A 27,511-nucleotide genomic window follows, 5' to 3' on the forward strand; every position below is an offset into this window, starting at 1 on the left:
AGGAGGACCAAACACAGAAGCTAAAGTTAGAATGATTCTGAAAAACTTTGGCTAATGTTCCTCCCAACCATCACCGCTCCCCCACCTTTTAAAAGTCTCTCTCAGCTTTTAACTCCTAAACATGACTCACACCAATGACTGCTTAATAAAAATCCAGACACTGCTACATGTGATGTATATTGAGGATTCAGGATCCATTTGGGCACAAATTCCTGTGATGATGCACTCATTCTAAGCCCTACTGAAAAACTATTTCTTTGCCACATCACCCAGAGACACAGAAGAAAGGTTGTTGTTGTTTTTAAACATTTTTATTTTGTACTACAAAAAAAAAAAGCAACCAGTACAACATCTCAGCTTTCTTCACATTCATGTTATATATTTCAGGAAATTATTGCCTCTTACCCTGGAGGAATAACTGACAGACAAGTACCATGTTTTTGGATGACACTGCAGATCTACAAAAAAATGACATTAACCCAATAGCTTAAAGACGACCTTCAGGGCAGGGATGGGAACGATGTTACAGAAACACACAGTATAGTCCATTGTGAGCAGACAGATAGTTACACACAAATAAACACACACACACACACACACAAACAGGTAAGCAAGCACATATAACAGGCAGGCTAAAAACTAAGGACATCGAATTTCCAATACTACTGACCTATAGAGCACAAGAAGGTATTTGTTTTCTTTCTTTCAGATTTTAAAGGAGCTAGGGGTGGGTGGGTTGGCTGTTTTTGGTCTATAGTTCAGCAGTTACCGTTTTCAGATGGTAGAAGTGTTTCAGGGTATGTCAGAAGATATTCAAGTATGGCAAGAGCCATGCTGGGGAGTAGGCTCTATCTTAATTGGTCCCCTGGGTCCCTCTGTTTCACCCATGAATCCACCTGGTCCATCGAAGTATTAACTCTAAACAGTGGGAAACCCAGGAAAAAAATAATCTCAACTACCTGTCCCAGTGAAACTGACCTCCATTCTACCACAAGAGTCTATGACTCCATCATACTCTTAGAAATTGGAAGCTCCAGAGAAAGGTTCCCCAAGAGCCATATACGATGTTCCTAATGGGACAGAGCTGGCATTGTTATCTTCCCGACTATAGCTGATCATCAGCTTATGCCCTGATGTCACAGGAAACATTGAAAAAGAGAAACTAAAATAAAAAATAAAGCAGGTTGGCCAAATCCAGCCAAAGTTCTGGCACTGCTACCTAAGAAACTCGAGGTGAGAAATTGTGCTTCCTTCAGAGTAAATTGGCTTTTTAAAAGGTCTTCTCCCCTTGGCTGCTGCAGGTTTTATTGCCTACACTTAGGAATGAGAAGGCAGACCATGAGGTGTAAGGACTGAAAGAGTCCTCTGAGGAAAAGGAGGAAGAGAAAGAAGTCTTCCAGCAGCCAGGAAGTTTTAGGCTGGAAGCACAGTAGTTAGTGCACCTCACAGCACATGAATGGCTTGGTGTCCCATGTCGCCAAAGTCCATTTAGTCTAATCGATGCTTGCAAACTTGGCTCTGGAGCAGAAACATCTCAGCTTCCCAGAACTACCCCCGCTTCCCCCATTGCCCTGACTTGAGCTTGGATGGCATCAATGAGGTCATCAGTATTGCACAGTTATGAAATGTCTCAAGTTTGAAAAATCACAGTTGCTCTCAGGGCCTCCCCCCCCATCTCCCTCTTCCTGCCTTCAGCAGGTTGAAGATGCAGTAATGGGGCTCAGCTTCAGCTGGTGGACCGGCGAGTGGATGGGCACTGTTGTCAGTACAGAGGTAGGGAATGTGTAGCAAGAACCTTCAAACCCCGGGGTCAGAGTCAATTCATCAGCAAAGAATGAGGCAGCTGCCTCCCTCTTGCAGGAGGCAACCTGGGGGTTGGGCATGGAAGATAGTATCTCTGATTCATACTGCAGGAGCTGGCCCATGAAGCCAAAATTGGGTGAGATCATGCTCCTCCTTTGCTTAATGTAATCAAAGGCCTCCTCCAGGCGGAATCGCTTGGTTTTCATGAGATAAGCCATGCAGATGGTGGGGGAGCGAGAGATTCCAGCCTCACAGTGAACCAAGATTTTGCCACCAGTTCGCTTCACATAGTCTAGAAAAGAAAGGGAAGGAGGGTCAGTTATGATACATGGACTTATCAAAAGCAAAATTATTATATCACAGCTTCACAGATCTACAGCTGGAAGTGACCTTCAGTCTATGTAGTCCAACTCCTTCATGTTGCAGATAAAGAGATGGGGCCTATGGAAGTCAGATGATTTGCCCAAGGTCACATAAATGGGATTTGAACCCAGGTCCTGAAGTTAGAGCAAATGTTCTTCCATTGTACCATAGCAGTAGAGGTCTTTAGATCACTATCTCCTTGGCTAAACCTAGGTAACATTATGACCTTATGTGCTGTGGCCTTCTAGGTCCTCGGGTACAGCCTTTTGAATGAGTCAAGTTTCACAAAACAAATCCTTTTATTAAGAGGATCTGTTCTGTGAGGTTTGGATTCAATCAAACAGCCATACCTGAGGACCTTAAGGGAACAGGTTCCCCATCACTGCTCTAACCCTTAATAAGCTAAGGGACCCTACTTCTACAATTGGGAGCATATATCCCAAGCCTGTAGGATTTCAAGACCTTGAGAGTAGGAACTATTTTTGCTTTTGTCTTCATAACTCCAAGGTTTGGTTAGCACAGTATCTGGCTACATAAGCACTTAAATACAGGCTTCTTGGTTGATTTTTCCTTTTGTCTGCAGCACCTCTACATAGCCTAGTGCTAAGAACACAGTAGATACATAACAAATGTTAGTGGAATAGAATGAAAGGTAGAATTCTAGACCTCATCCAAGGTCTACCCTACAAATCAGAAAACTAGTGGCAGGATCCCCTATCAGGAGATTGCCCTCTAAAAGAAGGAGCTGAACACTAGGGTCTTTTAGGTAGGAGTTCAATATTTTAACCTCTATGGGTGGGGTATAAGATAGACCTATTTATGAAATCTTCCCTAAAACAAATAGCAGGATAATAAGGTCCCTACTGTGTTCAAACTACAAGTTCTCACATCCTAACAGATTTTGAAATAGAAGCTCCAGACCAAAGGTTCTTTTAACCTGGGGCCTGTGAACTTTTTTTGAAAAATGCTTATATTGCAATAACTAATTCTCTTTGTAATCCTATGTATTTTATTCTATGCATTTAAAAAATTATTATGGGAAGGGAGTCTATAGCTTTCACCAGACTGCCCAAGGGGTCCATGATACAAAAGAACCCCATGGATTTTGGGGAAAATAAAAAAAACTAGAAGCCATATGGCATCTAGTCCCTAACTTTTTTTTTTGATTGGGATTTGGGGGGAAGCAAGGATAAATCCTTACAAGACCTCCTTCTGGCCTCAGCTTCTCCTAGGCTTTGAGATGGCACATATCCTTGGCTGTCACAGGAGAAGGATGTCTTACTCAACTCCCCTGGGGCTCCCACCAACCAAATATACACTAAATAGTATACAATCTCTAATTACAGCCCTGTCTAAGTGATGCCTGGAATCAACTGAGGATAGAAATGACTTTGACAAACTACCATTTTGTGCAACAACAGTAGTCATTGCTATAAGCCACCATCACCGATTACTGTTATTCTGGTTCAACATTTTAAATAAATTTTTGAAGAGCGGGACAGGAAAGGCTCATGCCCTCACCCGCCTCCCCAAAACTGCTGTGAATAGCAACAACTAGGACCTGCTGGCTTTTGAAGGGATTGGAGGGAGTAGGAGGATAACAGGGGAAGAAAAAAGAGCTTTATCAGAATGGAACTGTAGAAACACATGGCCTTTCCAATTCCCTAACTTACTTGGTGAGGAAATGGTTATGCCACAGGGTGTTATATATAGTTGTGTGTACGTAAGCACCAAGGGGGAGACTGGGTATATGCAGTCATTGAAGGTTTTGAAGAGAAAAAAGCAATCTCCAATTTTGAAAGTTTTGAAATGAGTCAGCAATGTTAAATTCAAAGATAAGACACCTGTGAGACGAGGAGTAGGTGGAGTTTCCTGTGAAGCCAAAAGTCCCTCTGGAGCTTTTCAGAACATAAGAGGTAATTGGGGTAGAACTCTCACTCATATCTGGGGGGATAGAAGAGGAGAGGGTGATGGTGGCGTGGGTGAAATGGAGCTAGTCACCACTAAGGGAAGACTTAAAGTTCTTGTCACCACTAAGGAGACTTAAAGTTCTTAGGATATTCTAATTAAGGAATCACCTCTTACCTATTTCTTAGGCTCTCCACTTGCCCAGATGTAGAATGGATAGGGGTGTAAAAGATGGATCTTATAGACCAGTGGGGGTTTGGAATTAAAGGCTCTAAACTTAAATCTTGCCTTTTCTGCTTATTTACTGTGTTATGTGGCTGTAGGCAAATAATCTCTGTACCTCAGCTCTCATCTATAAAATGAGTGGATTGGTTTAGCTTATGTCTTCCTCTAAGGGGTTTCCCATCGTTGAGCTCTAAATTCCATACTTCTAATACCTTGTATATTTGCATATCACATTATCTTTTTAAAAATACTCATTGACCTTTAGAGAAAGAACTGATGGAGTCGGAATACAGACAGAAGCATACTTTTGAAAACTATTTTTCTTGGTTTTTGCATTTTCTTTCACAACATAACTAATATGGAAATGTTTTGCACGATCATACATGTCTAATGTATATCAAATTGCTTGCCTTCTTAAGAAGAGGGGAGACAGAATTTGGAATTCTCAAATTTTCTTTAAACATTTTTATTAAAAGTTTTCTGAGCTCCAAATTCTATTCCTCCCTCCCCCTCCCCCCTCCCTGAGAGGGTAAGCAATCAGGTGTAGGTCGTACATATGCAATTACGTAAAACATTTCCATATAGGTCATTTTGTACAAGACATGAATATAAGGAAAAAAATGAAGGAAAGTGGAAAAACAGTATGCTTCAGTCTGTATTCAATCAAATCATTCACAGTTCTTCAAATAATATTGCTGTTACTGTGTATAATGTACTCCTGGTTCTGTTCACTTCACATCAGTTCATGTAAGTCTTTCCAAGTTTTTCTAAAACCATCCTGCTGTCATTTTGCTTTTGTTTTTTGGTGAGGCAATCGGGGTTAAGTGACACACAGCTAGTGTCAAGTCTCTGAGGCCACACTTGAACTCAGGTCCTCCTGAGTCTAGGTCCAGGTGCTCTATCCATTGTGCTACCTCGCTGTCCCAGATCTATCATTTCTTACAGCACCATAATATTCCATTACAATCATATGGCACAGCTTGTTTAGCCATTCCGCAATGGATGGGCTGATCCCATGGATTTCCAAATCTTAGCCACCACAAAAAGAGCTGCTATAAATATTTTTTTTGTACAAATAGGTCCTTTTCCTTTTTATGTCTTTGGGATAGAGCTAGCAGTGGTATTGCTGGATCAAAGGGCATGCAGTTTTATAGCTCTTTGGGAATAGGAACTAAAAAGAAATTTTTTAAACAAATGTTAAAAATTCCTCTTATTTGATCATTATGACAACCTACTAAGCTAAAAAGGGCATATTATCATTCTCGTTTTATATGGAACAGGAAACTGAGGTCCACAGAGTTTAAGTGACTTGCCCAGGGACACATTGTAAAATTAGGTATAAAAACAAGATGAAAACTCAAGTCTCCTGATTCATATATTGGCCACCTCTATACCAAGCTGCTTTCATCATTTGTCATTAAAAAAAAAAAGCTTTCCCAATTCCAGCAAGCTCATTTCTTCTTTGTGTTCTAATTTTTTTTTTTAATTGCCTGGTATCACTCCTGAGGAAGCCAAGGCTTAGGCCTGGGTTTCTGCTGAGTAGATTCATGGTTCTGGCCTTCTCCCAATCTAAGCCACACCTGTTTAAACCAAAGGGCACCTTGTAGGTGTTCCTGACTTAAATCTCCCTTCTGGTCTTCAGTGCATTGTTCCACACCCCCTTAATTAAGATGTATTAGTCCTCCCTTCACCTGTGTAATAGCCTGGGAACTTACATGGAAAGGTTTTCCAAACACTGGGGGGGGGGGTTTGGGTATTTGTATTCATGGATTCTCCACACACAGGTACATGAAAGCCTGCAAATAAGGGGATGGAGGTGGATTTCATTATCTCATTAAGGAGTTACCTAGAGAATTGAGTAACAAAGAGGCAAAGGCATTCTTGATGACTGTGACAGAAGACTAAAGATTCCCCAAAGTGAAGCCATCATTTAGGGGTACTTCTAATAGGCCCGAAAGGAATCCAATCAGCCCAAAGTCTCAGGGATTTAATAAATGTCTCTGCAAAAGTGGGAAGAAATTGTCCTTGTCTACCCTTTTTGCTTTTATGTTTTTGTTTTTTTGCCTCTGGCAGGATTTCCTTTGCTTGGAGTTCTCGTTTGCCTGAAATCATCTTTGTATATAATGCCACCACTCCATAGCTCAAAGAGTTCCATGTAATTGCTGTCTGTGCCTTGTAATTACTGCTGCTTCTAGCTGGTCCTTCCTGGACACCTGCCTTTTCCAATGTCCACAGAAACAGATTCTTCTTAGGAAAAAAAAAGTCTCCTGTCAGGCAGAAGGCAATGACAGGGAAAGAAAGAAACCCGCATTATTTCCCTTCAAGTGGACATAGGGGAGGAGAAGCAAAGGGGTCCAGCTGTATGGAGCCCACTCTCCCACTTCACTTGAAGAACTCTCATTGACTCTAGCTGAAAGAGACAGTAGAGGGTCATAAAGCCCTGGCCTCCATTGGCCAAAATAGAGCTGGTAAGTCTCATACACACAGGAGGCCAGCTTTATTTTCCTTCTTTATAAAATGATAGGACTGGACTAAACATCCTAAAGGTTCCTTCTAAGTCTAGCCATCTAAGATTCCAGTTTCCCCTGCTGCACACACCCTTGTTACAGTAGTACTCACAAATATGTGACAAGTAGGATCAATGTCAGTCAGGGAGGGCCCTATTACTGACACCCCACACACCCTCCAAAGTTCCCCTTTCTACCTTCTACCTTCTCTGAGCCTCAATTTTCAGACTTGAATAATGGGTCTTAATAGCAGCCTCTCTGCAGTACTGTAAAATGTACATGTTATAGCTTTAAAAAAATGTATCATTTTGAAATATCTCATAGGACTTAAAAGTTCTTTTGCACTCAATGCCACACTAACTCCAAAATTTGCTGATATAGGCAGACCTCGTTTTATTGCACTTTGCTTTATTTTACTTCACAGATAACTGGTTGTTGTTTTATATATGCATGTATACATACATACATACATACATACATACACACACACACACACACACCACACACACACACATACATATATATGTATACAGATGGAAGGTTTGTGGTAACCCTGAATCAAGCAAGTCTAACAGCACCATTTTTCCAACAGCATGTGCTCACATTGTGTCCGTGTTACATTCTGGTAATTCTCATAATAATTCAAATGTTTTCATTATTATATATGTTATTATGGTGATCTGTGGTCAGTGATCTTTGATGTTACCATTGTAATTGCTTTGGGGTGCCATGAACCGCACCCTTATAAGATGGTGAACTTGATAAATGTTGTATGTGTGTTCTGACTGCTCCACCAACTGGCCAAACTCCAGGCTTCCCAATTCCCAGAGACAAACAATATTGATAATTAGGTCAACTAATAACCCCACAATGGCCTCTAAGTGGTCAAGTGAAAGGGAGCTTCAATCAATGGAGCACACTTCACTGCCACAGCTACCCCAACTTTTAGCAGCTACCACCCTGATCAAACAAGCCGCCATCAACACTAAGGCCAGACCCTACACCAAAGATTATGACTCACAGAAGGCTCAGATGATGGTTAGCATTGTTAGCAAAAATGTATTTTTTAATTAAGGTATGTATGTATGTTGGTTTTTAGACAATATTATTGTATACTTAATAGACCACAGTATAATATAAACATAACTTTTATATGCATGGGGAAACAAAAAAATTCATAACTTTCTCAAACAACCCCCCCCCCAAAGAAAAGCTGTTTGCCAGAAAACCATGAGCTCTAAGCCATCTGCACTCAGTGCATGTTGTGCAGGGAGTTCTCAGGCACTCCTTTTTCTTATAAAAATATTTCTAATTATCAATTGGGGAACAACTGTACAAGTTGGAGTGTATGATCATGATGAATGCTATTGTGCTATAAGAAATGATGAGCAGGACACTTTCAGAAAAACCTGGAAAGATTTACATGAACTGATGCAAAATCAAGCGAGCAGAACCAGAACATCGTACACAGTAATAGCAATACTATAACGATGAATAACTGAATGACTAAGCTGTTCTCAGCAATAACAAAGATCCAAGACAGTTCTGAAGGACCTATGATGAGAAATGCTATGCACATCCAGAAGAACTGATGGAATCTGAATGTGGATCGAAACATATTTTTACTTTATTTTTCTTGGATTTTTTTTTGTCTGTTTCCTTTCACAACATGACTAATATGGAAATGTTTTGCATGTATAAACCTTTATCAAATTGCTTGCCTTTTCAATGAGAGGGGAAAGAGAGGGAGAGACAATTCGTAATTCTCAAAACTGTTAAACCAAACCAAAAAAAAAAATCAACCTCAAAACTTAAAAAGTTAAAAACCGTGTTTACATGTAATTCAAAAATATATACCTAATTACATAGAAGTCCACTAGGATGCTTTGCTTGCTCCTTTCCCCCAGCCAGCCCCATGTAATATTAGTGGGAAATAAAACTTTTTTGCTACCCTCTTAGCCAGGATCAAGAATCAAAGCTTCAGGGGACAGCACTATTACGTGATATTAATCCATTTGTCTCAAAAATTAAAGCTTTTATTCACTGTGCTTAATTTGCATGCAGTCCTGGCAGAACTGACCTAATAGTCTAAGATGGGTTATGGCATAATCTGAATCAGAACAAGGTGGAGGAGTGGGAGGCAGGGCTGTATCACACTGGCATATGACCTCACCGCAACCTTTGTATTAACAATTAAAAAATTCTAATCAGGAAAAATGAAAACTAAAAGCTGCTATTGACAGCAACCTGAATACCCTTTCCTGTTTTTTCAGCAATCTCTCTTTGTTTGGCCCTATGTCTTTTTGCTGTGGAGTCATTTCCCCTCATTTAAAAACCAAAAATAAACAAAAGCAAAAACAAAAAAACAAGGGGATGGGATTTCAAGTCAGAAAGGAATTTACAGAAAAGTCCAACCTCATTTTAAAGATAGGGAATCTGATGCCCAGAAGGGAATGAGCTTGCCCAAAGTTCCACAGACAAGAAGCAGAGCTAGGACTCTAGGTCCTCTGATTCCAAATTCAACATTCTAACCATGATACCCCCACACTGACATATTATGAAACTCAAAGAGTCCCCACCCTAATCCCTCCCCACCCCATACTTCTTAGAGGTTTCTCTAACACACACAAAAAAATGGTTGAACCTACCAATAAAGTCTATTGCTTCCTGAAAATGAGAGCTGATGTCTGCTGTGTGATTGTCTTCTACTGGGATCCACTTGTAGTCGAACTGAGAGGTACAGGAATCTGAACTTTTCCTGGAAACATTGAGTAGGGCAGTGATGTGGAGATTGGCAAGGAACTCGCACTTAGAAGCATGGTAAGCACTGCCAAGGTAGAGGAATGGTAGAATTTCAACTGGGCCACCCTGCAATAAACATAGTAGGTAGGGGGGAAAAATTAAGAAATATTATCTTATCCTTCTGGGGGGAAGATGAAAAAAAAAATCAACTTATTTTTTTTCTCCAAGTCATATCCAATAGTTGATTTTCTGGTAGAAACAAAGTTCAATGGTACAGCTCAGTCATGCTGATGTGGGTGTCGCCTCCATATTGAATAACCCTCCATCCTAGTATTATTGGCCTGTGACTCATCATGATGGCAAAGCCCACGCAGCAAAGGTTTTCATTTTCCTGTACCCATTTGGAGATGGGAAATCCCAAACTGCCCTCCCAGAGCAGCTAGTATCTTGTACTGTGCTATGCTATTGTGGTACCATGGATACAGAGTTAGAGGCCCTGGGTTGGGTTCTGCCACTTACTTCCTGTGTAACCCTGAACAAATGACTTTACCTCTCGAGGTCTGCCTCAGTTTCCTCTTCTCTAAAATAAATGGCTTCCTTCTAGCACTCAACCTATGATTCTATGATACCAACTTATTGAAAAGTCTGGAGGTAGAGGAAAGACCACTAAAAACCTGGACATCAAGAAACACAAGATTAAGTCACAAACCTTTGACAAATTTCAAGTGAACTGTTTAGACTAGAATGATCTCTCAGATTCCTCAAAGCTCTAATAGTCTAAAATTCTAAGAAGCCATCTAAGGGTTTTTAAAAGGTAAATGGCCTAAAAATAGATAAAATATAAGTACCAATGAGCAAACGGCTTCTCTCTCCCCCTAAAGCACCATCTTCCCTGACCTGTCTTCGGAGAAAGATAGATATAATAAAGATATATAAGCATATATTTGGCATTTCCACTACACCCAATCTCTGTACCACATTTTTTTGAATCTAAAAGTTATACAGTTTCAGAATTAGAGACCACCTAATCCAAACCCCTATAAACCAATGAAAAATCAACTAACATTCATTAAGTACCTAGCACTTGCTAAGCACTAGGGATACAAAAGGAGGCAAAAGACAATTTCTGCCCAAGAAGCAAAAATAATCACAGCTACAAAAACAATTACAATTTAACGAAACCTTATAGAAGACTTGTCAAGGGATAAATTGTGTAAAACCCAAAAGGCCGCTCAATCAAAACCAAAATAGAATGGTAATTTAAAATTAATGTGACTTCAGTTACTTAATTTGGGCTACTACTGGACTGACTGTAAGTTCCCTGAAGGCAAGGTCCATGAAGACCTAACTGCTTTCTTTGTTCTTTGTATCCCCTTCAATGACTAGCACAGGGCCCTCTCTGCATGTAGTGAGTATTAAGTTAAGCTTATTGAACTGGATACAAAAAATGTTTGATAATAGTAGAAACAGTGACCTGGTATCAAGAAGCCCCCTTTCTTAGATCTGGAAGTGAACCAGGCTGGAGGACACAGCAGTTATTTGTTTGCACTGAGCCTCCTCCTCCCCTCCCTTCCCCCCCCAGCCCCAGTGCTACTCCTAATCTTTCCATTTCCTGTCCTGGCAGAGAGCAAAAGAACATAATGGAAAGGCTGAATAGGTTGCCAGGCCCATGCTGGAGAGGAAGGATGGTGGTTAGAAGCATTTGGGTATAAGGCTTTTCTCTAAACCTGGGGGGGGGGGGCTGTGTTAAGAGAAGGTTCAATGCCCCAGAGGTAGATGTTTCAAATCCAGATGTTGCATGGAGGAATTTTGGGCTGTTGCCCATGCCTGCTTCCATTTCCCTCCAAGCACTTGTCCTAGAGGGAAAGGTGATGAATAAAATGAAAGTAGAGAAACACTTTGTTTCCTTTCTCCACCTTTAAAATGGGGGTGATAACCCCAGACCATGTCACAGGTGTTGAGGATCAAAGAGATTGGGGGGTATATGAAAGTGCTAACATAACTGTCAAACACTGTAAGTGTGAGTTTATTATTATGGTCTTAGATCCCTCTTAAGATAGCATCTACACAAGAGAAAGACAGCTGACCCTGCCAATTCTGGTCGTTACCCTCCTAGTCCCCTCGATCTTTTTCTCAGCAAGCTGTCACTGATTCCCAGGGTCCAGAAACCCAAAGGTGAGTGGGTGGGTGAGGATAGCCATATAATGTAAGCAAGAGCAGGAGTTTTGAATGTAAGGTCTGCAACCATTGTTGTTACTGATGTTTTGATAACTGCTATTTCAGTAGGATTGATTTACTTGGTAATGCTATGTATTTTAATGCATTTAAAAACATTCTGTGAGTCCATGGCATAAAAAAAGGTTAAGCATTTTTGCTTTTGAGAGACTTGGATTCTAAGTCTGCCACTAACTCATTATATTACCAAAAAGTCACCTCTATTCTCTGTACCTGTTTCCCTGTGAGTACAAATTATTAAGATCTCCCTCAGTCCCAGGGCAGTATTGATATGTTCATGAGGTCTTGAGATCTTGCCCACTTCCTTTAGTGCTGAGCCAAAACACCACTGAAATCAAATGGGCTCTCTTCTTTCTCTTTCTGAATCTCTCATCCACAGAGAATTTATCTCGGGAGGAATGAGGCAATCTCATTTCAAAGAGCCTCCAGAGCCCCAAAGTTTACCATAATCTTGCCCTGGTGGTGCCAAGGGATTTCCCCCAGTGCATCCCCAAGAGTTTGGACCGCCCACTGGGGTTTCACAACCTAATGATGCTTCTTGTTTCTCTTTCACTTGTTAAGAAACAAAAACAAAACCCTAAACAGACAAAAAAATACGCCCCAAAATACACAACTAATTTAGGTTAGCTCCCTAACAAGCTGTGTCCAGGACAGGAAGCACCTGGCTTGGGGTCAGCTCATCAGACCATATACACTCAGCACAACTGTTCCTTTTAATCTAGCCCAAAACTAATGGGGATCCTTGACCAGAAAGTCATAGAAGAATTATCGCTCAGCATTTCCTAGAAGCATATTCCCAGGAGTATTAGAAAATGCCACTGCTGACTCCCATTCATTGTATAAGGCAGGAAGCTTGGATTTCAGGATGCATCTTTAAATATATGTTCCATGGATTCCATCTAAATTCAAGTCCACTAATACTTACTTGTCATGTTCCTGTCTTTGCTAAAAGCTTTAAGAGACCTTTCCTCCTCCAATGCCCAGAAGTCTAGATCCCAGCTCTGCCACTGAATACTATAGGACACTGGGTAGGTTCCTGGACTTATCTGGCTGTTTGTCTATCTGTAAGAAGATAATAGTTCTGCGAATTTTCCTATTGCACATGGGAAATTACTCAAACATTTGCAAGGGGGAGCTGATGGTGGTATCAAGAGCCCAATAAAATAGCTCACATTTCTATAGTACTTTATAAAGCATTCAAAACATAAACAGCCTGTCAAGGCAGGCAGGCAACTATTACCATTCCTATTTTTACAGCTGAGAACACTGAAGCCCAAAAAGACTAAATTGACTTGTCCAATGTCACACAGATAGTTAAGTGGTAGAAGACTTGAAGTCAGATTCTTGGATTTGTTTTCACTGTGTCCCACTGAGTCTTTACATAGTGAACACTTGAGAGTTCCTTGAAGAAAAGAAATTTTGTAAAAGAAAACTATTTTACAGTGGCATAAAAGGAGTGTCCTTGTGTGTCTTCTGGTCTCCTTTATTTCAGTAAGAAATTATAGAATGTAATGAAGAGAAACCAGAGAGGAACCTGGTTAAGCATTCACACAGGAGATTTTTTTTGTTCCAGTTAAAAATACCAGCGTGACAGGGTCTGATGGTTATTAGAGTGCTGGTGGTTTGTGGAAATTGCCAAACATGAATAAATAGGAAAGAAGGTAAATGCAGGAACCATTACAGCCAGCTCAGAAACTTGAGGAAAATCAAAACCGACCTGCAAGCTTCTCTGAACCTAAACAATCCAGCTAATAATAGGCTATCTTCCACTTCCTCTTTTCTCCAGAAGTTGTCAGCTCCCCATGGCTAGAGTGTGCTCCACTTTCCTTGTTAGCTGGACTCAAGCCCACTGGCAGAGCAGCAGTCACAAAGGCTTGGGGCAGAGCATCTTCCCACTCTCTCTGAGCTGCCCTCAAGCATCACTGTTAAGTTTCAAGCACAGGATGTGGATGAGGATGTGGGGTACAGGATGATGACAGGAAGGCTGGGGACAAGTTCCCCTAAACATACCTGATCATAAGCAGGTTTTCGGCTCATGTTCTGTTTCTCACAGTGACTGATGAGGTTTCTCTCTGTTTCGGTTTTGTCTTGTGAAATGGGTTTTACCTCCACGCAACACTCAGGATATTGTGAATAAAATGTCTCATATCCTCCTACAAAAAAAAATTGTGGCAGAAGTCAGCAGGGAATTCTTATTCCACCAGAAAAAAATTGCTAATATAGACAGGTTCAGAATATTGGTCTAGGAGTACTAAATAGTTGAAATTCCAGGTTGGTACTGACTCTCTCATTAGTGATTTTTTTTTTGTCAGTCAGAACGACCCAACAGTGGCATTTGGTTTAAAAAAAAAAAGTTTGCAACAGAAATGGCCTTTCAAAGAAAAATGATACCCTCAAGGGAAATGATTAACTCATCCCAGTCTACCAGGGGCAGATACCAAACTTCTATTAAAAACTAAGAGCAATCCCTCCCTTCCAAAAATAGATGCTATTTCTACAACATTCTTCCAACATAAACATATATGGCAATATTGAAAAGAATGGGACTTTGTCAAGGAGACATGTGTAAATGGGTTTCTGCTACTGTCACTCCATTCATAAGACATTTTCAGGGATATGATGAAACATCCCCAATTCACAAGGGATCCAAACTCTTGAGTTAATGGAGTGGCAATTAAGTTCCTTGTCTGACATACTCTGCCAGAGCTAAGAGCAATGTTGACGATCTTCCCAATACTTCTAAAGAAGAGCAATTAATTCCATTAATTACTTCCCGAACCAAATTTTAGGAGTTGTTAATTCATTTCATTTAGGAATTTCTAGCTAGCTTTGGAAAGACATAGAAATTCAGATCTGCCCACATATACTCTCTTTCCCTCAGGAACCTCCCATCATTTCCCCTGCATTTTTAATACTGGGAAATGTATATTCCACCTAATGCTGTTGACAGGTTCTTCTAAAATTTATATTAGGTGAAATCCAGTAAAATGTAAGCTCCTTGAGGGTAAGTGGTGGGTTTTTTTGTCTTTTTACCCCCCAATGCCTAGGACACAGTAAATATTTTAAAAACACTCTGAACTGTATCAAAATACTATTGGGGGTGGGGGTAGGGAGAGCAGTTAGTCTATAGAAACAAATTTGTAAACAGGCAATTTCTGAATAGTGGTATACATATATATACATATATATAGGGCAATTTCACAAGTAGGGTTTCATTATAATGTAGAAAAGATTACTACAAAATGTTGATCAGAGCAACCTGAAATGAGCATGCTGATACTCCCATGTGACTAGACCACTTCCATCCTAATCTTCAACAATATGTATTTACAAACAAGCCAGCAATTTTGTTATCCTTCAAATAATTCCATTTTAAATACAAATCCTTAATTTTTAATTTAAAAATGGTACTATTAAAACACAAAAAACCCTTCCAAGTATGTTACTTGCTACTTAGGAAGCAATTACTAATGAGTTAGGATTAGAAGAATGGGAGAGCTCATTGATGTAAATACATTTGGCCCTTTTAGATCACACACAACTGGAATGTCTTAATGAAATAAGCCACGGCACCCAAATCTTCTGAATGAAATTTTTTGGAGCGATTCTAGTGCTAAGCCTATTGTAAAACAGGCTGCCAAAAATATTAAAGAGATTATGCCTGCAGAATACATTCTGTTTACGAGTATTATAACATGCATATGCCTCATTTGATCCCTTGTAGTACAAATATTGCTATTTCCATTTTTACAGAGAAGAAAACTGAGGGTCACTGAGAGAGGTTAAGAGACTTGCCCCAAAGTCACATGACTAAGTCAATGGTGGTGGAGGTGGGCTCCAAGTCCAAGATTCTTTCTATTACCCTGTACTGAAAGACCTCAATGACAGCAAAAAAAAAAAAAGCAGAACCAAGATGGATGCTCACAGATTAGGAAATGGATGAACAAGTTAAAATTAGTCCTTAGCTAGCGTAGATTATTCACAGTGAGAAATGAGTTCAGAGACATTTGAGAATACCTGTCTGAGATCTGTAACAGGAAATTCCTTACCCTGCCTCTCTTTCCCACAGCCCATTCATTCCAAGCAAGAGGAAGAGGATAAAGGAAGTCAAAGAATACTATACCCATACAATGGCTGCAGCAATGTAAAGGAAAACACTAAATGACATTGTAAGTTAAATCAAATCAATCCCGACCCCACCCATCAGGTCTGTTGATTTTATGGCAGAGGGCTAGGGGAGAAAATTTTTGAAAAGGACAGTTTGAAAAGACAGCTTGGTGGTACAGCTGGATATAGCACTAAGACCCAAAAAGTTCTAAATGCAGCCTCACTTACTAGCTGTACGATCTTGGGCAAATCATTTAACAACTGCCAGCCAAAGTTTCTTCATCTATAAAATGGGGGGTGGAGGGTGATAATAGCACCAACCTCCAAGGACTGTTGGGAGAACAAAATGAGACAATATTCACAAAGTGCTTTGCAAACCTTAAAGACCATTTTGAAAAAGGATCTTGAATAACTGTTATTTTGAGTAGTGTAATTAGTAATTATTCTCATGAATACCTTTATTGTTTACTTTAAAGCCCTTCAACCCTTAAATTCCATTTCTGAGGTTTCTAATTCACAGAATTTAGATCCCAATTCAGGGTCTCTAATTAGCAACAACATATTTTGAAAGAATCACATCTTGATTGTCCAGTTCTCTTATCTAGGGCTCTAGACTCTTTTCTTGGTGCAGTCCTTACCTGCAGCGGTCAAATGGTTAATGGATTACAAGCAAGTCTTCAGCATCTAGAGGCTGGCTGCAGCCAATTCCTAGAATGAGTCATCTTGCCATCATAGCTTCCTCTAGCTATCTCACACTCCTCTCCCCCTCTCCTTGAGCACTAACACCCAAACCTCCCTTGTGGTCAACTTCAGCAAATGCTACATTGCTCATCCTCTGACCAGGTTCCTGGACCTCAACAATGAATATACTCCTGGTCATGTTGTCTGGATGTTTGTTGCTTGCCTGACTCTTGCTACAAGTATAGCCCAGGAGAGCACAATCCCATTAGCTCCTGTTCACCAGTTCCCTAGGGTCTACTCCTAAAGCCTGGTATTTACAGATTCCTCCAAAAAGATATTTCTGTGCAATAAGCAAGACATTCCACCTTTGTGGAACTCTTATGTTCTTATTCATAAAATGGGGGGGGGGGGAGAGAGAAGACCAGTCTCTAAGGTCATTCCTGCCCCTCCCCTTCCTGCTGTGACAATTATGTAATTTGATGAAAAGTACTAAGCAAACAAGATATGACTTGGGATTTGGGCTTTAGGATTAGAGTAGCCCAAGACAGAAGATTTAAACAATGTCTGCCTTCTGTCTCAGGCTGGGACAAAGATAAGGCTCCCAAACCATCCCATCTCATTGACTTATGAGTTGGCTGGGGAGATGAGGATGTGGGCAGAAACAGGCTGACTGTGAACAAAATACTCTAGGCAGATAAAGTGGCTCAATATAGTAGAGGAACAGATAAATGTGGACTAGACCCCAGCTGGGGTCAACAATTCAATTTGCAATTGTCTACTATTTGAAGAATGCACAGTTAGGTGCTAGAAGGGGTGAGGGGGGCCAATAAAGATAATGGTTGTAACTGCCCTCGAGAAGCTTACTGTCTAGGTAGGGTCAGAAACAATTGTTAGCAGTATGTAGTCACCTCTTTTTCTCACCAAACCCCACCAGCAAGGGCAGATTGGCAATGAACATTCCCCAACCTGCATGAAACTGACTGAATCCATACCTTTAGTATTTTTCAGATTGAGTCTTTCCATCACATGTTGACATTACTTGCCCTCTGGCAAGTCTTGGTGCAGTTCTAAACTTTAACTTTGGGATACCCTAAATATTGGAGGGGGGGGGAAGCACGCTTTTATGCTTGGATAGGTTCATAGGATCACAGAATTAAAGCTAGAAGGGGCTTTAAAAAGAGGCTGTCTAGTCCAGCCAACCCCTTCACTTTTCATATGGGGCAAGATTAGTTCATTAAATGACTTGCCCAAGACTATAGCTATTATTTGTCTGTGGCAGGATTTTAACCCAGGCCTACTTGACTCCAAATCCAGCACTCTATCCACTGCACCACAGAAACTTGCTCAAGGACACATGCCTACAGAAAGTACTACGGCATCTTAGAAAGCGCCTTGACCTGGGAAATCCTAAATGAATCCTGGCCTGGAAAGGATTTGGAGGTGAAAAGGGAACTTAGAAAGCATTTATTCTCATCCCCAGATTTTACAGAGAATAGGTTCAGAGAAAAACAATGACATACCCAAATATCAATTCACCTGGGCCTCAGTTTGTCGGTGTTGTTCAATGGTGTCTGACTCTTCATGATCCCATGGGGTCTTCTGGACAAAAACACTGGAATAGTTTGCCATTTCCTTCTCCAGTTCATTTTACAGATGAGGAAACTGAGGCAAAAAGGGTTAAGTGACTTGCCCAGCAGTCACACAGCTGGTGTCTGAAGCCAGATTTGAACTCAGGTCTTCCTGACTTCAGGCCTGGCATTCTACCCACTTCAACACTTAGTTGTCCTGAGCCTCAGTCACTTCTCCATAAAATGAGAATGTAGAATTAGGCAAGTGTGAGGTACTTTCTAATCCCAAAATCTTATGATTTTATAAACAGCAAAGTGAGAACTAGAAGGCTAGTCTTCTGATTTAAAGCCCAGTCTCTTTTCTGAGGTCCTAGACAGTCTCTTTATACAGACCTACGCAAAGGTTTTAGTCCCTTGCTAGTCTTCTGATTTAAAGCCCAGTCTCTTTTCTGAGGTCCTAGACAGTCTCTTTATACAGACCTACGCAAAGGTTTTAGTCCCTTTCTGAAAGTACATTGCCCACAATCTGGGGGAAAGGTGTGACAGAGAGTATATTGTTTTTCCTTTTTAAGTTTGAGATGCTGCCTGATTAAAACTTACAGTTCCTGAACTTCTGCTCAGTGTCTGCTGTTAAATGTCATTTTACTAAAACATAAGCCAAAAAAGTTTGTTTCCCTTCAATCACAATGACTTCAAACTGTTTCCTGTACTGAGTCAGCATTGATTGCTTGGAATGGGCTGTGGGAAGGAGAGGTAGGGTAAGGAGTTTCCTGGTACAGATCTTTAAAACCTCCTGGAACAGCCAGAAATATGTACTGTACTTAACTCAGCCCCAAAACAGAAGGCAGAGAAACCACATTAGGAAGAAAAGGAAATCTGTGGTGCCACTCGTGAAACCTCTGCCCTGCTGGGGAGGAGCAGGTCTGATTTCCTCCAGCCCTCCCTGGGAAATTTGCCAAACACCTTTTGTCTCTTCAGTTTGGTCTCTCTCCCGATCTCAGAGATATGCAGCCTTTTCTTCTAACTACCTAGGTAGGGTGATCAAAGGCCTACACACTCGTGATAGGATTCCAACTGGGAGTAGAGGGGAAGGGAGGTGGAGGTGACTCAGGCAAAACCACAGCTGAAGAAAATTCCAAGGACTCTAAGGCAATAGGGTATGAGGGCCTAAAGAGAAGTCCCCAGAGGACTGGGTAGGTGGGGAGTTGTATTTTAGAAAGGGGCCTGATTTAGAACCGTATTTAGATCTGGAAGGGACTAACTCTACACTTGCCAATGGAATTGTGAATTTGGGGGGCTCACAATATATTTGGCATTGTTCTCTAATTTTGCAAAGGATCTATGTGTATCTCCTCTCCCCAGAACTGTAAACTATTGGGGAGGAGGTGAAGCAGGGAAGGGCTCTTATCATATACTCCATTTACTGAGTTGAAGGAAGGGCTGAAACATGCATGATTCAAAGGATGAATGTTGCTTCTGTGAGGGTTACGTGGGGAGGAAGGGAGAGGAGGTTTAAAACGACTAAGTACAAGCAATGAGAAAAAAACCTAACAAGGTCCCCAATACCTCACCCAGCAAGGTCCCCGGTCTGCTTTCGGTAATGCTCTTTTTGAGATTAGTTAGGTCCAAACCACCTCTGGCAACCATCTCCCACCCCTCAAGTAAGCCTCTAACGCCATGTTCTCTTCTTTGAGCCCTACGAATGTTACTTCTAAAGCCTTCTTCAGAACTCTTTGGATGGGGTTTGGTGATAATGATTAATCAAGTTGGGAGTGGGCTCTCTCGGAGAAGGCTGCTGGGGAAGATGAAAAAAGAAGCCAAAACAGACAGGAGGAGAGGAGAGGGATCCAGGGAGGCTGAGGGGAGAAAAAAGAATAAAAAAGTCAGGGTGGAACAGAATCACAATGGAGACTAAAAGACAGCACTGCAGGACAAAACGTTGTCTCTTTTCCCAGAAAGACTGTAAGGATGAGAGCCTAGGCAAAGGCGCCACTTTCCCCAGGGTGTCAGGACAAGCTAATCTCTGCCTATCTAAATCTCAGGGGGAGAGAGAAGCGGCCGCATAATGCTCAGAGGGGTGCCGACCCGATCTCCCAATACCCTTTCCCTCCTGCCGTTCCACAGACTCCCAGAGCAATCCCAACCTGCTGAAGCACCGGCTCCCACCCTTGAACCCCCACCTCTCCGGGGTGGGAGGGAGGAGTGTTGGGGGGCATGGAGAGAGGAGAGGATGGGCACACTTTCTTGCTTTCCGATATCTGCAAATGTTTCCCACAATCTGAATCCTCTCTCGTCTCGGCTTCAATGCTATCCAATACTGGCCCAGCCCGGCCGGAGGAATGGAGTACGGCCGCGCTTTCGAAGAAACCGAGGTAGAACCTGGTAGCCCCAAGAGCCCCGGTCTGCGGCGGCAAAACGTGTCCCGCTTTTGTCGCGGCCTCCAGAGCTCTCAGCCAACGGCGTTCCCAGCCCAATTTGCAAGTCGCCCTCCCTCCACCTCCAGCCCAAGCCCCTCCAACTATTACAAAAAAAAATAACTAAGAAGAGAGACGGTGGGGTGGGGGTGGAAAAGCATACGTCCAAAATGAAACCACTTCAGTTCTGGGCTCTCAGTCCTTTGGGGCTCCTTGAAACCGGAGAAGGGAAATCCTGCTCCATTTTTCCCGACCCTGCTTTGCGCACTCCACCCACGGCCCCCAATCTAGCCAGCCGCCCCTAGGTCGGAACGTGCGGGGAGGTCCTCACCTTTGAGAAAGCAGATCCTGGGGCCGGCAGGGAGGCTGGCCAGCAGCGTGCCTAAAACGATGTGCGCCGTACTCTCCTTCCGCAGTTTCTGCCAGTGACGGGTACCCTGGTCCAGGACGATCACGGTCGTCGCGCCGGCCCCGTCCTCCTGCAGCAGCCGCGCCCGGGCCGCCTCGTCGGGGACCACGAAGCGCAGCGGCACGGCACCGCCCCGGGCCCGGCGAATCACCACCGAATTGAGGTTCACGTTGAGCGAACCCCGTACACTGGAGGCGGAGAAGGCAAGGTAGGGCCGGCAGTCCAGCACAACACAGCGGGCCGTCTCCTGGCGAAGTAGCTTCCTGAACTGGCGACCGTCGAGCGAAGCGACTTTCATCCCGCTGCCCCGCAGTGGCTCCGGGCCACTTGGACGGGTCGGTCTGTAGGTGGCAATGGCCAGGATGCAAACCAGGAGGGAGGGGAGGCAGTTGGGAGAAGGCAGCCGCGAGGCTAGAGGTGGCGAGGAACGGGTGGGACGGGTTCGTAGGCGAAGGTGGGGTCAGGGCGCCCAGCTCTGGGGCTGCTAACGCTCCTGTTTTCGAATAGGCTTCCCTGCCTGGGTTCTGCAGATCTTTATTTTGCAGGTGACCGTGACTCGTTTCCCCTAAAGCCGGGGATTCCTTCTATTTTATGTGAATGGAGCGCCGGGCCCTGACGTCTCTGACCATATAAGGCGAATGACGTGACGCTCCCTGCCCAAACATGGGCATCCCCGCCCCCTTCTCTCCCCAAGGACACGCCCCCTGGGAGGGTAGAAAACCCGAATGAAACTAGCAGTGGGGCGGGGGAGATTCCCCTCCTCCCCCGGTGAGCGGAACGCGTGGGGATGGGGAGTGGGAGAATAGGGGTGGGGAGGGGAGAAAGGGGAGGGGAGGGCTACAGACGTTAGTCAGATTGAAAAATAGGAAGTTGAAAAGGACTCCAAAAATTCTCCATCTCGTTACGTCGCGGTGGAGTCATTGAAGCATCACCCTGGTCTGTCAGCGGGGTTTTGAGATCGAAACGCCAGGCGACTGACCCATTCGAAAGGGAAGGGGAGGAGAGGAAGGAGGAGCAGGAGAGGTGATAAGAAAAGGGGTCTCTTTTTACCCTCGATTGTGGAGGGGGTGGGGTCAAATTATTGTCAATGGGAGATAAACCTGAATTGCCTTAGAATCAGTTGCTGTTTTCAGATTCCCAAAGATTCATTTTGTGTAAACAAATAAAAACGATGTTCCCCACCCCCTTTTAATGACTCTTTTTTTTCCTGAATTCTGGGAAGTCCTTTTGCCAGATCATCTTCTATCCCCACCTCAATCACCCTCACCATCACTGAGCAACAAAAGCCACAATTTTAACTCAGAAGCAAACTAGGTAGGATCCGTGCTCTCCACAAAAAATCCACATTTCACGTCTATACCTCCTTCCTCCTTCCTCCTCACCACAGGTCTGTGAGGTAGAGAGTTCAAATACTATCTCCATTTTACAAATGAGAAAGCTGAGATTCAGAAGTTCCCCGTATTGCCTCCTTGAATCTCCCACGGCACTGTATTTGCATTTCTTTTACGTACTTGTTTCATTCTACTTAGCATTATCAAATGAGCATTTCACCAACCTTAAACCTTATATAAATATGAGGTTGTATTGCCCACTGCCATTATTTACACAGTTATTGGCAGAGGCAGTGTGTCTTTGGTGCAGACTAGGAAAGAACCCTAGGTCTAGAGTCAAAGACTTGGATTTGAGACCAAGCACAGCAATGCGAGTACCTATAACCTATAATGTTACCTATAAATCATGTGACCTTCAGTAAACAACTCCTTCTTTGGGGCTCATTGTTCTCTGTAAAAGGAGGATATTCGATGATCTCTAACATCCTTCATCCTATAACATTTTATAACTGTATATGTCATCTCTAAGGGCAGGGACTGTTTCATAGCTCTGGGTCAGCAGAGCTGAAAAACAGGAAGTGTCTAAACTCAGTTCAGGTCTTCTGATTCCACAGTTGAATGTTATTTTCCCTTGCATCCAATCACCATCTCCTTTCTACATCCATCCACAAATAAAACCCCTAATGAGAGCCTGCTGTTGCTTACTGTTTGGCCTACTCCTGTCAAAATTTATTCTTCTTAGAGTTTATTCCATGCAGCGACTGTTCAATCTGACTCTATCCCCTGCCCAACTGCTAAGGTCTTTCCTGGACCATCTTCCCAACTCTGGCCATCAGCCAAACAGTGCTCAGATGATAAAAATGAATTTTCATCTTAACCTTAGTAGAAATACCACTTGGTCTCTTGCCCACACTAAAAGAAGCCCCTAGCCCCTGGAGATATGCCTACTTTGCAATTAACAGGAGGTCAGGGGACCCTTACCGAGCATAATTAGGAAGGAAAAATAATCATGTTAAAAGCTGAACACAAGCAAACCCATTATTATACAATTGCCAACACACTTCTGGTCTCCTGACAAATGACTTCTTTTGTAAAAGCCTGATATAGGGCTAACTCTGTTGAAACTGGGGGCAGGCAATTTCATTTGCCCTCTCTAGGTCTTAGTGTTCCCATCTTTAAAATTTGAGATTGATCTTTAAGGTCCCTTCCTACTCTAAAATTCTTCAATCTAGGCTACTCAGCTCCCCTAGGACAGGATGTCTTACATTTATTATTTTGCGTCCCACTCTTCTGGTACCCAGTATTGGGCTTCAGAATCGGAAGAGCCTTAGGCTATAGAATGAGGTAATCACCCACCCCAGGGCTAGGTTTGGTGCTCGGTCACACATTTCAGCCCCAACACTGCTAAAGACTAGGTGGTGACTCTGGGAGGCTGGTGGGTGGGATGAGAAGGAGAGAAAAGGAGATACCTCTGGAAATGCATCGGGTTTTTTTTCTGTAAAGGATATAGACTCACAATTATATCTATTACCACCTGCCCATCATGCTGCCCTTTTGTCACTTTTTTTCTCCTAGAAAGCCTCCATACTGTCATTTCACCTTGATAGGAACATTTCCATGGAGAGAACATATATCCACACTTGTTAGGTGTCCCTAAATCCCAGAACATGACTGAACACAGTAGGTGCTAAATAAATGTGTAGGTGCTGTTATTATTTCCATTCTACTGTAAAGGAAACAGGCAAATAGAAGTTAAGCGATTTCCCTAAGGTATACAGCTAAATAAGTGTTTGAAGTCAAATTTCAGCTCGGGATTATCTGACTCCAGGCCTGTTGCCGTATCCACTGCATTATCTAGATGCCCAAGGCAAAGTTTACTTGTGGTAAGATGACCCAGTCAAAAGGATTCATTTTCTCTAGAACCAATATGCTGACCTGAAGCTGGTACAAACTAGGAAAACAAGTGACAAGAAACTAGAAAAGGAAAAAAAGTGCAGCTCATCCTTTCTTTGTGAACGCACATTTATAGTACTCCTTTGGAGTGCCATGGCTGATGGGAGGAGAGAGAGAGGAGGAAAAAGAAGGAAGAAATTTCTTTCTCCCTCACTAAGAGATAAAAAGCTAAATTGTTTTCCAAATGCAGCTGGATTTCTTCAGACTGCCTCCCAGTCTCCCGAGCTCAGCAATTTAAAGCCCCTGTGGCCTGTGCTTGATTTTTTTGCTCTATCAGCTAATTGTGCTGCCCCTTCAGACTCACTAGAGAGAGCAAAGAGAAGGCAATGTTAACACCTTAATAACGAGTCAATTTCAAGTGTATTTTATGACCTCAAAATTGAGTTAGAAGCAGCTAGATGGTACAATGAATAAAAGGTGCAGGGCCTGGAGTCCTGAAGACCCAAGTTTAAATCCAGCCTCAGTTATTTACTAGCTGTGTGACCCTAGGCAAGTCACTTAGCCCTCCATTCCCTGGTCTGTAAAGTGAGCTAGAAAAGGAAATGGTAAAGCACTCCAGTATCTTTTCCAAGAAAACCCCAAAAAGGGTCATAAAGAATCAGATGTGACTGAAAATGACTAAACAGCAAAGAAGACTTTGCCTGAGGGATTGGAAACCATGTTCTTTTGGTAACAATTGAAAGAACTGGGTACGTTCAGCCTGGAGAAGATAGAAAGAGCGTGATTTTGGTCTTCATTCTGAAGGCTAGCCTATGTCCCCAGTGTTCTTGGGGTTATGTGTTTAAGCTGAGTATGGAAGGAAGAGAATCATTCCATGAAGCAGAGGAGAGGGGGGAGGCCTGGAGGATGGTAGGCACAAAGGTGCAAGGTGGGAGATGGAGTGTCATATGTGGGGAACAGAGAGAAGCCCAGTTTAACCAACCCCCTCATTTTACAGATGAGGAAATTGAGGCCCATAGAGGTGAAGTCATTTAGTAAAAAATGCAATAATAAGTTGCAGAGCTGGGATTCAAGGTCCTCTGCCTCCAGATCCAGTCCTCTTTCCGCTCTATTGCTATTCACTGCTTGCTTGATTTCTTTGAAGTATTGGGGTCTAGCTGCTTTATCTCTCCTACTCATTTACAACCATTTGCAGATCAGGTTTCATTTCTTGTTTCCTGCTTATACCCACAGTAATGGCCTAAACCTGTACACAAAAGTCTGTTGAACTAAATGTAACAAAAAAAAAAAAGGAATTCAGAACTTTTAAGAGAGAGAAAAGTTACAGGGAGACAGATTTTTGCCCAATATAATAACTGCCTCCTGAGGTAGTGACTCTGTCACTGGGAGTATTCAAGGAAAGGGAAGACAATTCCTGAAGAATACTGTCTACAAGATTCCAGAACTGGGCAGGATGTTAAACTAGAGCAGAAGTATCAAACCGCCATTTGCAGCCCACAATTTTACCACCAATATAGCTGTCACACCAGGAACCAGATTTAAATGTAATTGGGAAATATATAATAAAATAAAATATGATAGACCATAGATAATGGGAATATGTGGTTTTCTAAGTCAATTAGAGGCCTACAAGGATTTCTGTCTGGTGATGGTTAAGCTCTCCAGGGTTGTTGTTAGTGTCAAAGGTAAAATAAGTAAAGCACTTTGCAAAGCAAATGTCAGCTGTTTTTATTATGATGATTCTATGAATTCTAAACTATTAAGCTCTAGGGAACAATTCTCCTTTCTTGATGAGGTTCCTGATTCCCCAGCACTTAACTCTCTTTCATCCTGCTTTAAAATTCTGAGAGTAGTCTGACCTCAGATAAAGGAGTCTGGGACCAGTCAAAAGATGGTATTCCCACACTAGGACAAGTAGCCCAGAGAGGCTTCCTGATTGCCATAGGCCCGTATGAAGGTGACAGGAGAAAGCAGAATGAGGGCCAGCATCTTAGACTAGCCTTCTACACCTGGATCACTTCAGCTAAATCAGAGGATTTAAAATGCATATTTTCCTAGAAGGCCTGGGAGTTTGGATTCATTTGAGGATATTTTTTTACTTCATTCTTGGCAAGATTTACCCCTTGCTGGTTTTATTCTTTTCCTCAGCCAAAACCAAAGGGCAGAGCTGCTCTGATATGCATATGAATAAGGAAAGATTTTGGTAAAGGGGGAGCTTCTTCCTCACCGCAGTGGAGATGGGGGAAGGGAAAACTATGAGGAGATATCTGGAAGAAAAAGACTTACAGGGGCTGTACTGAAGGAGTGGGGAAGTGGTTGGGTGGGAATCCAATAGAGACGGGGTGATTTTAGGATGATAGATTTAGAATTAGACCTTAGAGATTATCTAGTCCTACTCAGCCCCCACCACAAATATACCTATTTTATGGATGAGAAAAATGAGGCCTAGAGAAATGAAATGACTTGCTCAGTCACATAGGGAACAAGCAGCAGTCAGAATTTCAACTAAAAATACTAAAAATCACACCCCCCTTCCCACCTTTCCTTTATAGACCATAAAATCCAACTTCAGTCTTTGCTTCTCTGCAAACCTTCCCAGCCTAAAGCAGAAGCTGAGCCCAAGATTATTTAACCATATGAGCCCTAGGCTACTTCTTCCTTCTGTTTGTATATTTATGCATATTGGGCATAGAATATATACCTGGTCCTGTGCCTATAGTAATACGTGTGTGGTCTTCTACAGATTTATATGCCTAGGTCTACATCTTCAGACTTACCCTTTTGTGAAAACTCTTCTTCAACTCATATTTTGAACAGATACCAAAGTGATGTTCTAAGGGATGGGTCTAATCATGTCACAGTTCCCCAGCTCCAGAGACTCCCTGTTGTATCAAATACAGACTCCTGGTCTTGGCATAGAAAGCCCTTCACAGTTAGGCTCCAGCCTACCTTTCCAAGTCTATTAACTGTTAAACCCCTTCATTTAGTCCACAAGCCTTGTTGCTGTTCCTCATGCATGATCAACATCTGTTCCCTGGCACTGACTGCCTTGCTGAAATGTATTCCCTCTTTACCATCACCTCCTAGAAACTCTCAGGTCAAGTGCTATCGCATACAGTCCTCCTTTCACCACAGGCTTCTAGAGGGGCTCCCTTCCCATCCCAACCCCCCCCCCAATTGCCCTGGATGTATTTAATTATTTTATTTAATATTTTATTTAATTTAGATATACTTATATGATACAGTGTTTTCCCTGATAAAATGTGTTTTTAAGAGCAAGGACTGTTTCATTTCTGTCTTTCTATCCCTAATACCTGCCCTAGCA

The 27,511-nt window shown here is 42.4% G+C and overlaps 1 protein-coding gene across 1 annotated transcript; it reads right to left on the reverse strand.

Moving 5' to 3' along the window:
• Positions 1 to 295: 295 nt before the first annotated feature.
• On the reverse strand, positions 296 to 21,585 carry DUSP5 (dual specificity phosphatase 5). The gene is made up of 4 exons (XM_020988003.2): positions 20,885 to 21,585; positions 13,794 to 13,936; positions 9,455 to 9,674; positions 296 to 2,095 (listed from the first exon to the last, which is right to left on the reverse strand). The coding sequence occupies exons 1-4, from the start codon at positions 21,258 to 21,260 to the stop codon at positions 1,692 to 1,694; spliced, it is 1,143 nt and encodes a 380-aa protein (XP_020843662.1). The 5' UTR covers positions 21,261 to 21,585; the 3' UTR covers positions 296 to 1,691.
• Between the last annotated feature and the right edge of the window lie 5,926 nt (positions 21,586 to 27,511).

The sequence above is a fragment of the Phascolarctos cinereus genome, unplaced genomic scaffold, assembly GCF_003287225.1.
Source record: "Phascolarctos cinereus isolate Bilbo 61053 unplaced genomic scaffold, phaCin_HiC Scaffold_3;HRSCAF=262, whole genome shotgun sequence".
NCBI lineage: Eukaryota > Metazoa > Chordata > Mammalia > Diprotodontia > Phascolarctidae > Phascolarctos > Phascolarctos cinereus.